Below are 16297 nucleotides of genomic sequence, written 5' to 3'. Positions count from 1 at the left end.
GCATGTTTAAGCCTCATGTGTGAAAATGTCCTGTTATTACTGTAAGTAGTTGAATGGACGTGCTTCAGCGAGGCTTTTCCAAATTAATAAAGCATATTGAGATGTTGATTTCCAGCTCTCTTAGAAAAGGAGCAAATCTGTTAGCATCAGCTATGTAATTTACTTGTTAAAAGGAATTGGATAGAAGAAGGCACCTGAACCCTCTCCCTGCCTCCCCACCCCCACACTGATATACACATATTGGAACAAATTTAATTCAGACAGTTCATATTCCTCTTATGTTCATCAATGATGGCAAATTAAAACCAGTCTTATGCACTTGGTGCACAGAGCCTAGAGTATTTAAAAGAAGCTCGATATGTTAAGCGCAGTATATCTCAAGAGAAATTAGGTATTGACTGCATGCCTCAGTGAGTAGAAAATCTACAAAAATCCATATGCCGCATTGATCCAAATATTACTTTTTAACACTACTAACAATGTAACAAATTTTTAAGAGGTATGCTTGACGCAGGTATAATTCTCTTTAATTATCAAGGAACAAGCAGGAAAAGCAATGCTATTTACACAATGCAGCTCTCAGAAAAATAGATGTTCGGTAAGATCTGGTCAGATTCCAGGATAAAAACTAGCCAATCGTAGAGTTGCTTAGACCATTGGTCTTAAGCGCAAGGGTTGTAATTTAGAGGAATAAGAGCCAAAAATGCTAAATGTTTATTACTTATCTAGCATTTTTATGGCTTTACAGCTATTTTATCGTATTTGTCTCAAAGTAGGTCATAATTCTGTTTTACAGGCCAAACAAACCCCGTTCTGCACGAGGGGCAGAGGAACACAAGTAACTGCCTTAAACCGAGTTGGTCCATTATTTATATAGCTCAGTATTATCTATGGCAGGGCAGGTAACATGGCGTCTGTGGGCAACAGTGCACCCTGGGACACCTTTCTTAGTGCCAGCCAAGGTGCCGTGCCCCTCCCACTTCTGAGTTAACTAAAATTCTTACAGGCAGCTGGGATCACGTCAGAGCAAAGTGGGGGCCTCCAGCTGCTGCCACCCGCGTGCCTCATGAACGCCTCTGGGCCACACGTGGGGCTCAGAGACATTCTTAGGAAACAAAGATGGTGGGCAGCTGCAGGCTGACGCTTTCCTCTGCAGGCTGTCCAGCCACCAGGAAAAGGAAGGGGGGGGGAGAAAGAAAACGGGACTCCTGTCACTTCTGACTGGTAAGCCACGCCTCCTAGAGCAGCCATTTTGTAGTGGTGCTCAGGACAGTTTCTCAAATTGCCAATTCTGCCTACAGGCCCCCCAAAAGGTTGGCTACCCTGATCTATGCTTGGTAGAGGCTCTCCAGGTTTCAGACAGGAACCTGTCCTGCAGATACCAGGGATTGCACCTGGGACCTTTTGCATGCCAAGCATGTGCTCCAACACTGAGCTAAGGACCCTCCCTTTACAAATATCAGACCCACCATGATCCACACTACAAATTGCTTGTGACAACTCCCCAGGTTCAGATGCACTTAGTGATACAATGCGAGATGAGCGGGGAGGGGCCAGAAGCAGGAACGTCCTAGGGTGGGTTCAGCTATCTAGCCTAGCTGCTCAAGAAAGCTCGTGTCTTAGAATCATAGAATCATAGGGTTGGAAGGGGTCTACAAGACCACCGAGTCCAACCCCCTGCTTAATGCAGGAATCCAAGTCAGAGCATCCCCGACAGGTGGCTGTCCAGCCTCGTCTTGAATGCCTCCAGTGTGGGAGAGCCCACCGCCTCCCTAGGTCATGGGTTCCATTGTCGCATTGCTCTAACAGTCAGGAAGCTTTTCCTGAGGTTCAGCTTAGGACCCCTTCCGATATTACTGCCATGGGATCTGAGCTACTGTAGCTGATTTCATAGAAACAGAGGAAGCTACTGCCTTATACTGAGGCAGACCCTGGGTCCATCTTGCCCAGTATTGTCGACACTGACTGGCAGCGGCTCTCCAGGGTTTCAGGCAGGAGGTTTTCCAGCCCTACCTGGAGAAGCCGGAAATCGAACCTGGGACATTCTGCATGTAATGCAGGGGCTCTGCCACTGAGCTACGGCTCCTCCCTTTCCTTCATGCACTACTGTTTTACGGCTGGAAGTAGAAGGAACATGGAAGGAGTCAGTATATTATCAACCGAATATTATTAATAGTTTTTAGTTACTACTACTACTACTGCAGCATGGAGGCTAAGCGACATCATCTCCTCGGAGACTAAAGTTGCAAAGCACCACCAAACTGCAGTCAGATTTAAAAATGCATTTCCTCCCCCCACCCCCTTGAAATGCCTACAAACAATGAACCAGGGACCCCACAGTGATCACGTTCAGCTCTGTGTCAATGCACTGTGGCAATGTTCCCAGGACCTCAGTTTCTCTGCCAGAAGTCTCATCGGAACATAAAAGCAATTTCTCTTAAGGAGGCAAACTATCAAACCCAAACTAGCTGTGATTCAAAAGGGCCATGAAGCCTTTGGCTTCTCATCACATTCTGCAAGGAAAGAAGCTCCAGAAACGAAAGGGGTGTTTCCCACTGCACTGAAGTTTATCTTTCAAATTTGCACATCAAAATTCTGGGTAGACACAGCCCTCGAAGTGGCTCACAATAAAATCTGTAAACTCCAACCTTTGGCACAAAGTTCGGTAGCTTGAGAATTTTGCCTTTTGTGAATTTCAAAACAAAAAATCAAGTTTCTAGCCCTCATGAATGTGAAGAAAAGCTGATAAATGCCTTTTCTGTCGATCCATTCCACCTTACCAAAAATAAATCACCCAAACAGATAACATAAACCATGATGTAGATGTATTGAATGTGTACAATTAAACTATCAGAGAATTTAGATATTTGTGGGTCTGTAGAAAGAGCCTGAGTGCTATTGTAATGCCAGTCCTTATGCCCCTGAGACAGCAAGAGCTCAAGTCACCCAACTTGCGGCCACCACATCCCATTTTTCACTTGATTACTCCTACATAAAATACAGCAGGCGTCTTTTACGGAGCAAGACTCACCATTCTATAGCCAAACAGCTTGCAGTTGACTTAACAGATTTCTCTCCTCCTTATCTCATTGCATGGGTCAGGAACTGCTTGCCTATTATGGCCTCTTTACTCCAAAATGCTTCCAGAAGGTCAAACAGTGCAATTGTCTCAGCATCAGAGAGACGCAAGAGTCCCATTTCATTTTTCCTAATGACCAGTGTTAAATGACTGCAGGTCTTAACAGTGCTGGCAAATTATCAAGGCCCTCTACATTACATGGTCAATGGTCCTTTTAATAGAAAAAGCAATAATATATAGTTGTTTGCGCCAAGTAAAACTCGTTAGAAAGTATTAGTTTAAGATAACAGTTCAGCAGCTATTAATGACCACAAATGTTTGCAGACGTACACGCTCTCTCTCTACTCAAAGTGGGCAGCAGAAAGGGGGGGGGGGCTGTTCCTTTAGGCACAGAACCTATTATCTATATAGCACCATCAAACACATATGAACCTTTGTGGAGGAACCTACGGGGAGGGAGCATAGCTCAATGGGAACATAGCACACGTTCTGAATGCAGGCTCAGGTCCTCGCAACTCCAGTTACTAAGATCTCAGCTGGGCAAAACCTCTCTTTGTCCGAGACCTGGAGAACAGCCAGCATTCAAAGCAGACGGTACTGGAGTACATATACCAACAGTCTGACTCAGTTTTACATTTCCCAATCCCAAGGACTTCACAAGGAGGGGAGAAGCAAGACAGAGGCAAGGGTAACAGGAGGAGACAAAGGGTGAGTGACAATCACCCTTTGTCTGCAATACATGCAGTGACAATTACGTAGGGTGGGATTAGGACCAAGGGATTAAGTTGGAGCCTTTATGGAAGAGCTAGGCTTTGAGGAGGGATCTGAAAGAAATGAGAGATCGCAGCAGAAAGACAGTTGGCAGGGTAGGGAGTTCTAGGCAAAATTCCAAAGGAGCCAAATATCTCAAGTTAAACAAAAGCCAAAGTTTGGTAATAATCACATTTATTTTTATTTGTTTTGGGGGGTTCTGCACCAGCATAACATGAGAATTGACTTTGTGTCTTGCTGACATAGCAACTAAGAAAGTCGTGTTGCATTGACCATTATTGACTGCAAGCAAGGCAGCCATCGGGGGGAGGGACACACATGCCGTGCCATATATTTTCAATATTGACCTTCCACTCCTTTTCTATGGCTCTTTGGGCTGGCTATTGAATTTGGACTGCAGTGTAATAAACAGCTGAGGTTTAATTAATGGTAAATGAATACAAGACACAGGTTATGACTTTAACTAATTAGGGAATTGTTGAATTAAGTCTGCCTTGGAATGCAAGGCAGTACAATCAATATCCAATAAAAGGACTATGTATGTAATTTACCTGCAAATGTGTTTCCAATACCGTCAAAGTGAGTTTAAATAAGTAAGATATATGAAAGGCTACTGGAAAAAAGAGAGAGGGGTTTTTTTAAGTTAACACTTCACATAGCTTGCAAAAGAATGAGGCAAGACCAAGAGCTGAGATGATTTAATATGAAACAAGAGTCATCTTGCCCATGAGCGTCGCATAATGGAGTCGGGAAGGAACTGAAATGATCACCAAGGTGGGAAACCAGTTACACTGGAACCAATGAGGGAGAGGGAGAGAAGAGTTGCACTCCACTCCTGATCTGGGTTGCATAGTTTCATGCATGAAATAAAAGCACACCCAGATGGCTGGGCACACCATTAACTTTGTCTGGAAACAGCACTGCTCAGATCAGAAGCAGTGCGCCCAGGGGCTCTATGGGACATGCAAATGAACTACACCCACAATCTCCTATTATATACCCAACCGTACATTTCACTCAACACAGGAGGCCCTGCTCTGTGCCCCACCACCAACCCTACGCTCAGCAGCCAAGTAAGCATGACAGGGCCTTTTCAGTCAATGCACCTCTGTTGCAGAACACCCTCCCTGGGAAAGCCCACTGCCTATTCCCCAGTGCATGTCTAAATCATGACTTTGTAGAAGGGCTTTTAGAGATGCAGAGGGGTGGTCTTTTAACATATTTTGCAGCAGCAGTATTTATATTTTGGGTTGGTCCCATCTCTGTCTTTTTTAAAAAAATTGATGTTTTTATTCTGTCAGCCACCTTGGATGACAATTTTTTGACAAAAAGGCAAGATATAAATTCTTTTTTTTTTTTAAATTAACAAAATGCATACAACCCACCCCGCAGGTGATGGATACCGAAGAATTTGACCCATTCAATTTCAAAAGATGCCCATCTTTGACTTACTCTAACCAGAGTTTCATACCTAAACTTTTCCTAATCTAATGTTTGAGAATCCTGCATTGTACAATACAGGCCAAGGCTTAGCATAGACATTAAATGCTGTTCACCAAATAGAAAGGGCAAATTTCTCCATGCTACTGCAAATAGCTAACGTGTATATTTACATATTCAAGTGATGAGTATTAATGTGGGGATAATATTTACATGGAATGCTATGCTTTACCTGATTCATTTTCACAACCCTGCGCTCATGCATTTGCTTTTTTCTGCCTGCTGCAATACAAGCCAGCACTCTTGGTAAAACTTGTCCATTCCACTTTGAGTACAGCCACTAAGAAGCCAGAACCAAATTTCAGTTGTTTGCCAGCTGGCTATCCACCCCAGCCAAAAAAAAAAAAAGCACAGCCGTACTTTATTCCTATGCATGAAACCTTTGTTGATCCCATTTTTATGAACTTTTAAATGATCTCTTACATTTGCATAGGAATCAAACAGTATTTCTGAAGCAACGGTCACGCTTTGTTTTTAGATTATGCATGTGTGTGTATTGGAAAAGGCGGGCATCACCTTAAAAGAGGCATTCCTTTCTGTGAAAAGAAGAGGTGGTGGGGTCGGGGGAGACAGAATGCCTCTTAAGATGGTGCTTGTCACCAACGACATGCAAAAGTTCTTGTTTTAAAAATAGTCATTAAAAGTCTGTTGCCTACTTAGTCAGGGTACATTTTAGCCATTCAAAATATTATTTTAAAAAAACATGAATGCAAATGTAGCCAATTAAGGTCACATGCAGAAGCCATATTCCCCCGCCACCCCCCAAAAAAACAGAAGGATGGTAATGTGTCATGTTTCCAGCTTCTTCCCTGAAATGACGAGGCGGCACTGAATATCTGCAGGAGAAGAGGCAAGCAACAGGCAGGGTGTCTGGAGACATAAAGGGATACATAAGGTTGGGTGAAAAATTCATTCCACCAATGTTGTTTTTTAACGGATTTACCAATCTGCACCTCCCAGAATCGAATGCAATTTGCAGCCAGAAATCTGCACATTTCCGAGTGTGCGATACACTCTGTGAAAGAAAAATGCGTTCAACAACATGCACACATTTGAAAACTGCACAAAGAAAAATGTGGACAGATTTTTGTGTAGAGAAAAACAAACTTCTGTGGAACTGGGACGGAAAGATCTTCACAGTGGAAAACTGAGAACATCTACAAGATCGAGCTTGACAGATCTACCCCTCCCTAGGAATAGCCTAACGCAGGGGGGTGCAGAGGGTCAACTGAGACCTACTGGTAGATCTCTAGGTGATTTGTAATGGATTGGAAAGGGTTTCTGACTCCAAACGGTTTACCAACAGCAACAACAAAATGATTTTTCCCACTTTAATTAGGCTGCTGAAATGAAGAAAACCTGGGGGTAACTAGGAGTGGATTTTTGTATGAAAGGCGCTCCAAACTCAGTTCAGTTCTGGAACCAGAAAAAAAATTCCTAGGCTCAGAGGAAAATTCCTAGTGCTCAGAGGCACCCTGTTCTTTCATTCAAAGTATACGTCTTTTGCACCTGTTTCTGGCTGGTAGATCTTGGGGGTCCAACAAGTAAAAAACTGACACGCCTGAAGTCTGTGCACTGCCGGCTGAGTGGCTTTCCTTGAAGCCAGACTGAGGAAGAACAGCAGTTCTTGGAGCTACAGAGCATACTGCTGCCTGGAAGGGACCCGCTCTCCGGGCTCATGAAAATTCTAGCCCTGTGGTGCAACCTTTCCAACTCGGACTTCCTCTGCTCCCCTCCTCCAGTCGGTGACCCTAGCAGTGCAGGAAGAGCCAACAGAGCTCCCAGCTCAAACCCCACAGCACAAGGACACCAGAGTATACTCAGAGGCTGCATCTTCAAGGAAACAAGAATTCTCTGTAGTTTCTGGAAACAAGGACACAGAATTCTCTCTGTTCTGCACTGTGTCCGCCTTTGTCACAGCATGGATAAGCACGCTGACCTTAGCTGGACAGGAGGACGCTATGCATGGGCCCACAATGAAATCCACCAGCACTCCAGTTTGCTTCAAGCGGGCCGATTACTGATTTCTTCTGAATTGTTTGAAGGGGCAGAGGGGAGGAGGAGAGAAAAAGAGAGGGGAAAAAACCTACCGACTCCCTTGTGGGCATCTAAGCTGGTAAACTCTATTGTCCCATTATGGCCCTTTTTAGGATTTTCCTGATACTCTTTGTGGTTCCCACTGGGACAATATCTGTAGGCGAGTCCATAATCAGCAAGATAAACCTGGAAGACATGAACAAGAGAAATGAATGATGCTTTTGTCCTCTGAAAAGTATAACCTTTCTAATTAAGCCGGAGGAAAATGGTGGCTTAAGGACACTCTTAGATCTGCATTTTATTAAGCCAAATGGCACCTCAGGATAAAATATGTACATCTGGGGGCTACTAACAGCTACCTCCCCCTCCTACATTGTGTGCCTCCTATACCCCCATCTTATTTCAGTGCAGAATAGGATTTTAGTCTATTTTGTTCCTAAGCTCTCTTCTCTCCAGGTGGGCATCCAGACATCATAAAGTGCAATATGTCTTTTATCTGTCTTCATGCTGCTTATGGGACCCCTTCTCCTCCTTACTAAACACACTCACACACACAGACACGACAGATCCCATCTTTCAACAGCCAGCCCTTCAACAAGTTCATAACGGTTACAGAAAAGAAGGCGAAGGGGACATTTCACAAAAGTCAACTGCATAACATACCAATTTCTTACCAGGGGGGAAAAAGGCTCCAGAACTGAATGTCTCTTTGTAGTTGAGTAGAGGATTTTGAATGTTTTCTGGGAAAACCCATCCTCCCCAAAACACTGAACCCCATGATATCCTGAAGGCTCAGTATGGTCAGTTTTGCAGGGTCTGAATTTGGCAGAGTTCAACAAAATGGCAGTTGGTGGTGTTGCAAGGTAATTTTAGACCCAGGATTTAATGGTCTTCTGCTTGAACTTTAGACAGCCATGTATATTACTTCAGTTGTAAAACACACAACTAACATCTCTCTTCTCCCCTCCCTACCACCATTCCTTGCTTTACAACTACATCTACATTTCTAATACATTAGAGCAAACCAAGCGGAAAATAAATGAACATCTGCTTGCCAATCATGATTTTGAAAAAGATATACTCTGAGCATGTGCAGTTTTGAATTTTAAACTCACTTAAATAGGGGAACCATCAGAAGTACAGGAAAATGAAGTTTGCTTCTGCTGCTAAATACATTTATTTGGGAATAAGCAGCATTTTGTTGTGGAAAATATATTTTAAATTGTAACTAAAACCTATGCTGGCAGGTGGATTCCAAGAACATATTTATGCATCTCCTGTTAACAGCTCTAAGTAGGAACGTTACCAAGGATCTCAGCCTTGCTGCCATTTCAAGTATACTCCTAACACCTGGACCCTAAAAAGAAAGCGTATGAAGCACCGTGTCAGAGAGCATTGTCCCCACTGGTAAGCCAACCAGCAGTCATTAGAATCCATAAAGATTATGGATCCCCACCCAGGAGTTTGCACGCAGAACCTCTGTTGTATCCAAAGCCAACCTAAATACCCTATTATTTAATTTTGCACAAGGCACCTACGGCAAACAGAGCTTTGGAACCTAGATCTTTCAATTCTGTATCTCACCCCTGGGGTTTAGGACAGGCCTAATCTAGACTCCCTTTTTTGATCTGGAAGAAGGCCCTCCCCAAGAATCTAAGGTTTCACAAAAATATACAAGTTCTTTTTGTTATTCTCTTCCTCCCAAGAGTTCTCTATGCTTGTATGCTTCTCTGTTGCACCAGATTTTTATTCCTCCTTCTCTTTATAGCAGGGGTGGGCAACTTGTGGGCAACTCCAGATGTTCCGGCCTACAACCTCCATCATCCTTCACCATTGGCTGATGGGGGTTGCAGGCCAAAACATCTGGAGGGCCATAAGTTGCCCACCCCAGCTTTATAGGATTAAAGGAATAAGCTGTTGGTCCAAGCTATGCACAGTTTTGTAAATACCTCATACCTATTTTGTACCAGATTTACATATTCATTAACCTCTGTAACTAAATACGTATTAATGTTATGCACACCTTGGTCTGGGGTCTATTGCTAGTTTCCCCCAGTTGTAAGTGCAACGGGGAGCTTCCCCAATGTGCACTGCAACCCTAAGCCCAAGATCTGAAAAATGTGCGTCAGTCAAAAGTACATGTCTACATGCGAGACTGAGGACACATGTTAATAGGAAACCATTTAGCAGCAGCAGAGAGCGCTGTCCTTGAGGTTCCTACAGCTGCATTTGGGAGTAGCCATCTGTTGCGCATAGCCGGCATAACAAGAAGGAAGAAAGCCTTAATTTGCCAGCCACTAAGTTGAAGAAACTACTTTCTGTGCCTCTCTTTAACTAGTTTTGTATTCTCCTGGGAGGCAAATTCCTGCCCTGAAAAATATGAGCAGCACAAGAGTGACCTCCCTCTTAATTTAATTATATTGCTCTTGATGGGCTTCTTTTTCTTCTCTCCTTTTTTTTAAAAAAAATAATAATAAAAAGGCAGGCAGGCTATCTTGTAGATGATTCTGTTAAAATTACCGATTCCTGTTTGTGCTTCAGGCAGGTTTACATTCTTGGGTTGGCTGGATCTGTGGCTTTAAAAAAACCCCAAAAAACAAACCAGTTTCTTGCCGCAGCATCTCCTGTGCCTATTTGGAGTGTGGCACCAAGACTGCAGCTCTCTTCCTGCAGGGGCAACAGCTTTTTAAGATAATACTGATTATATTTCTCACCTGACGGACCTGTACAAACTGCGATACAAAGATTAAAGACTGGAGGCGGTGTTTGGAAATCTGGGACAAGACATAAAGCTTTGTCAGGTTGACCGACTCTATTTTCTCCTGTATCCTCTAGTGGATTTGTGTTGCTTGGTACCTAACCTAGCTGAGCCGGAAGACAATAATGCATCAAGTCAGTGTGACGGAAGAAGTAACTTAGTGGAAATGACTGAAGGTATCCTATCGCTGAGCTGAGTAACGTAACAGGCGGCCTTACCCATATGCTGCACCCATCTAGGCGGAGAGGAGATTTGCTTAATTTAGAACAAAACAAACCACAAGACATAGCGAGTCAGGTGCAATTTAGACTTTGCTTAAATGTTTTCTTAAAGCCTTGTGAGTGCTTTTTCTAAAGTAATGTAAAGCAAATGCCTTTTATGGGATGAAAAGAATGCCATGAAAACATCTCACCAGGAACCATCCTTCACCCAGTCCATTGTAGCTTCAGGGCTACAGGGAGATCAATTTAGGTGAAAAATGAGGAGGTTCATCCTTGCTGTGAGAGTTGTTTACGCAAGGAAATCAGCAGCCTGGGGAGTTGCGGAATGACATTCCTTGGAGATTTCCAGGGAAAGCCTGGATGAGCAACTGTTATGGGTGCTTTATATAAAAGATGGATGTATAGGAAGCTGCCTTAGTCAGACCGTGGTCCAGCAGGCTCAGTATTGTTGACACTGAACAGCAGCAGCTCTTCAAGGACACAGACAGAAGTCTTTCCCAGGCCTATCTGGAGGGGACAGAGAGTCAACCTAGAACTTTTGCATTCAAAATGCTCATTTTACCATTGAGCTATGGCCCTTACTCAAACAGAACACAAGTAGAGAACACTCAGGCAGGCTTAAGGGAGGAAACTAGAGTAGATCAGGGGCTTTCAAACTATGTTCCTAGAAATAAGAACATTTATTATGTTCTTATTTCTAGGGGGTTAGACTCGATGGCCTTGTAGGCCCCTTCCAACCCTACTATTGTATGATTCTATTTCATCTCTATACCGCCCAATAGCCAAAGCTTGCTGGGTGGTTCAGAAAAATTAAAACCAAAAAGCACACAGTAAAACAATATAAAATATTAAAGCATTAAAACCACAAAATAACAATAGAACCAGAATAAAAGAACAAAGAAGAACAGAATAAGAGCATAAGAAGAGCCCTGCTAGATCAGACCAAAGGCCCATCTAGTCCAGCATTCTGTTCACACAGTGACCAACCAGCTGTTGACCAGGAACCCACAAGCAGGGCATGAGCACAGCAGCACCCTCCCACCCATGTTCCCCAGCAACTGGTGTATACAGGCTCACTGACTCTGGTACTAGAGGTAACACATAGCCATCAAGACTAGTAGCCATTGATAGCCTTCTCCAGGAATTTGTCTGACCCCCTTTTAAAGCCATCCAAATTGGTGGCCATCACTACATCCTGTGGTAGCGAGTTCCATAGTTTAACTCTGCACTGTGTGAAGAAGTCCTTCCTTTTATTTGTCCTGAATCTCCCGCCAATCAGCTCCATGGGATGACTCTGGGTTCTAGTATTATGAGAGAGGAAGAAAAATGTCTCCCTTTCTCCACACCAGTGCTCGAGTCCCTTTATGAAAAGCTTAGTAATGGCAAACAAGCTTGCTTGAACACAGTTTGACCAATGTCCGCCATTACCCATCTGCCCCTGCAATGCAGACTTGCAGGAAAGCACTGGGCACAGGCCTCAAAAAACACATTCAGCAGCTTGACAGGGACCACCCCACTTTCTCACACTGGAGGTAAGAGGAGGCTTTTTTCATGTTATGCTTTGAAGCGAGCAACCGGTGTGGTGTTGCATGAGTGCTGAACTGGGGACTCAGGAGATGGGTTCTAGTCTCCACTTGGCCATGAAGGTCAGTGGGTGACTTTGGGCCAGTCGTTAACTCTCAGCCTAGTCTACTTCACTGGGTTGTTGTGATGATAAAATGGAGAGGAGGAGAACCATGCGAGTCACCTTGGGTTCTTTGCAAGAGGAAAAAGGCAAGAAATAATAATAATAATAATAATAATAATAATAATAATTAATAATAATAATAATAATAATTAAAAAATGTATTTCAGTTTGTCCCAAACTTTGATTTTGTTAAGTTGGCATCACAATGTGTAAGCATTATTGTGCATATTGCTCCCAATGCGTACATTTTTTGTATGCAGTTTTGCCTAATATACACTTTTTTTGCAAGCAATTTTCCTAATACAAGGCATATTTGAATGTTATTTTCACTAGAAGACACATTTTTGTGTGCAATTGTCCCTGCGTATTTTTGTATGCATGTCTTAACTGGAGAATTCCACTGCAAAATTCAGAGAAGTGCAAATTTTGAAGGAGAACAATGCCAGCTCGCGTACGGGTTTGAAACTGCGAAACTGTGTCCGCATTAAAATGCAAACGGAACTAATTTCTTCCCCATCCAAGCAGATAAGCATTAAGCCCAGGCTGTAAATATAAGCCAGTTGCTTCACACCTCATCCTTAGTGGCTACGCAGAACTGATAATATACAGCGGTTTAAAGAAGGCTTTGATTACTGTTGCCAAGGATCAGCACTCTTGCCAACCCCTCAATTGTTGCACGCTAAGAGGCTTATTGATGAGAGCATGGTTCTTTTGCCCTGAAGATTCACTGAATGGACTTGCCCCTCCCTACAAGTGAATGAATCGGCAGAAAGCTGCCCTTTTGGCAGTCGACTGATTCTGATCATCTTACAATTCCCTACACATCCTTCAGGAGGTCAAAGGAAAAGAACATTGGTTTTATATTCTTCCCACTCGAGCACAAGTTAACAAATGATTGCTAGTTGTTTTACACCCATCCACATATATCTTTAAAGGCCTACTTTTGTACTGGCCGTAACACTGTCTTCCATTACACCTGCAAATATTTCACACAAAAGCGTAAGAGAACAATGCTATGACTGAGCATAAGTTTACTGTATGATCTTAACTGTTCCCCTCCCACCCATCCCAGTGATGGTTATCTGGAGTGGACATTTCCACTGGGAAATAAGCTGTGAAATTATGGCTACATTCAAACAAAACATAAGAAAGCATTCGTGCGGTTTAGAATGTCTCAATTAACAAAGCTCACAAACTAGAAGCAGAAACCATGGCATGAAATGGGTTTGCAAACTATGGCTTGTGTCAGCTCCAGCCTGGTGCAATTCCCGAATTGGCAAACTATACTTATGACCATGGCCCACCTACAAAGACCAACGCATCCAGAGCACTGCGTTGATGGAAAATAAAAGCAGACGAGAAGCTCTGAATCACGGTTTGCATGCTGTATGTTTGGAAGCTCAAACTACAGCATGATACAACTGAGCCCACAAGTATACAAACTGGCTGCATTCACATGGAACGGTAAGCCAATCAATCCATTTTATTACGGTCAGAGACCAGCAAGTGGGTGTTTTTGTTTTGTTTTTTTCAATTTATCAATCAGTTTTGAATGGTAAGCCAGGATCCTCCTCCTAGTATGAGCAGCTAACAAAATCAGAAATAATTTGTTAAGCACGTCATCTGATCCTGGCTTGTTGCTCCCGAACAAACTGGGATTCCCAAGCCAAGGACAAATATTTTCTTACAATCTTGGCCTACAGAGGGCGCTACAAGCCTGGACTGACAGGTCAGATGACCTGCTAAACAAACTATTTCTGGTTTGTTTAGCCATTTGCGCTAGCAGGAGGAGCCAAGGGAGAGCAAACAGGGTATGTGCATCAGCACACAGCTGGTTCACGGTAAACCAGATTCCCCAAAATCCTGGCTTACTATTCCGTGTGACTGCGACCACTGCTGAGTGACCATGCTGCCACAACAGGGTTGTGAAAGCAATATTTCTGAACCTGCACCATTAAGTTATGTTTCTCCTCTTAAGTACCGTGTTGAGGAACTCTGGCTCCAGGTAACCAAAATGCAGCAAATTTCAGAAGGATCCGAAAGTCACCCGACTGGATTTGGATTCCAATATTTCGACTTTGAGAAACTCGCTGAATTTGTGCGAACTGCTGATCCACCATAACAGCGGTACATGCAAAGCCACCAACTAGCCACAAAAAAACTGAAAATATGGGTGAAGAGACGAAACCAGATCTGCCTCAGGCTCTCAGTTTTAAAAAACAAAAAGGCACTTCTGAAGATATTTACGCACAAAGGACTTGGTTAAGAATCCTGTCCTTCTGGCTATCCTATCACAGTAACAGGACCTAAAATAAAGCACTCTTGATTAAATGTTTGGTGGCATCACATAAAACTTAGATTGGTTTTACCATTGAATGTTTTCAAAACTCCAAAGAAACCAAAAAAGTGTTGTGGTTGTTGTGGTGGTTTTTTAAAAAATAACCCGCACACTCCAATTATCCAGCTTTAAAACATAATGAGTAGAAAATGTAATGTCAAGTATCAACATCACTTTAGGATTTGTTTCAAATTAGAAGCAGTATATAAATATTGCTAATAAATAATAATAAATAACATGGTAGTAAAAAGGAACATACTGAGGGGAGAGTATTACAAGATGCAGGATGCATTTCACCCTTTCATTTGTCAGTCAGTGGAGCTGACATACAAAACCTGGTGAGATATATCGCTTTGTTAGCTCAGTAATAAATTTGGATCACCATTGTATTAGCAGGCCAACTTAATTAGGCCACAGAACTCAATGACGGTGTTATTAGCAGTAAAGCGGCAATCAACTGCCGCGCAAGATGTAAAATCTGGTTTTCCCAACACAGTTATCCTTGGGGGCATGGAATTCTTATTGACTTTAGTGGCATTTGCAGGCAGGGAGCGTGATCCAGCTAACCCATGCATGGGCAGAATCACTCCCCGTCTATGGAAAGACTGCCCAGATGATTTCAAATTGCAGAGGTCACTCCACACATGAGTCACAACAAGGGCAAAGCTGCATGCAGACCATATGAAGCTACCTTATACAGAGTCAGACCATTTATTAATTACTAGCGAATGTACCCGTCTTCGCATGGGAATAGCCCTTTGTTTGATACAGCAAAGCTGTCAAGCAAAGTTAAACAGCTGTCGAACTTGGACACATTGTGACGACCCCAACTGAGGCCAGACATGCCTGCTTGCACCCTTAGGTAGGGCTCCTGCCATGATGCACACCTACAGCCCCCAAGTAAGGGGTCTGTCCACTCCATTCCCCTGAGCTGCCCCCAGCAGCAGAGAGGGGGAAGCCATATAACTCTGCTCCCCCTTGGCTTGAAAGTGTCTTGACTGAAAAGCTCATTACAGATGTCTGCCACCTAGTGACTGAAGACAGTACTCCAGGCATCAAACACACTGCCATAGTTAAATTAATTAAAACAAGTGAATGAATGTTAAAAAAACCAAACAACTCCAAGGTGCACACTTTTAGGGCCCCCTTAGTATGCATGCCAAGGTTCAGGTGTCTACGTTTCATGGTCTTGGAGTGGCGGGGGGGCAGCAGATGCTGCTGAGCACAGATACACATCTTTGGATTCATACACCAAAGTTTTCACTGCTTAAAGTGGTGAAAAAGTCAGTTCAGATGTTATTGCTTTCCCCTTTCTTTTCTGAAGCATGGATTTCATGAACGAAAGTCACGTTGCGTTAACATTTTCCTACATTTTCTTCGGTACTGGAATAGCAATGGTTCAACCCAATTGGCCCATGTAGAGGACAATTATCCAGAATTATCTAGTGCCGCAGCTAGAAGACTACAGCAATCTAAGCACTCTAAGCAATCTAAGCAGTAGCCACTGGTGCCTTAAAAAACTAGACTGTCAGCTATGAGATGAATTCCCCGTCCAAAGAGGCCAAGAGAACAGGCATATACCCCAACCAAGAACCCCATGCACACTCTGATAGATAGTGCAAGCATCTTTCTGCAATCGCTTCTATGCAGAAGTGAATCTGCATCCTCCAGAGATGTGAATGGAGCAGCCAGTCCTTAGATGAATGAGAGTTTCAGATGCACATCAGAGCTTTCAAGAACAGAACAACTCAAAGATCAGATTTTGGAGTTCCAAACTGCATGACAGGACAACAAAACCAGAAGCTTCCTTCCCCCATAAGACTGTATTTGTTTTAAGCTTCTTCAGATATTCTACAGAGCGCTGTCATTGTTTTTACCAAGTATGAACTACAGCAATGGTACAAAT

The 16297-nt window shown here is 43.2% G+C and overlaps 1 protein-coding gene across 12 annotated transcripts in view; it reads right to left on the bottom strand.

Moving 5' to 3' along the window:
• The window catches only part of VRK2 (VRK serine/threonine kinase 2), a 70772-nt gene that overhangs the window by 34960 nt on the left and 19515 nt on the right, over positions 1 to 16297 (bottom strand). For all 12 annotated transcript variants that reach the window (XM_084829286.1, XM_084829291.1, XM_084829287.1 and 9 more), the window contains one exon: positions 7441 to 7573. In XM_084829286.1, coding sequence (XP_084685412.1) covers positions 7441 to 7573 — 133 coding nt within the window. The remainder of the gene's footprint in view (positions 1 to 7440; positions 7574 to 16297) is intronic.

The sequence above is a fragment of the Heloderma suspectum genome, chromosome 1 (assembly GCF_057233095.1).
Source record: "Heloderma suspectum isolate Gila_16-S chromosome 1, 16-S_ref, whole genome shotgun sequence".
NCBI classification, from domain to species: Eukaryota; Metazoa; Chordata; class Lepidosauria; order Squamata; family Helodermatidae; genus Heloderma; species Heloderma suspectum.
The sequence above is the reverse complement of the archived record's forward strand: the minus strand, read 5'-3'. Positions and strand labels throughout refer to the sequence as shown.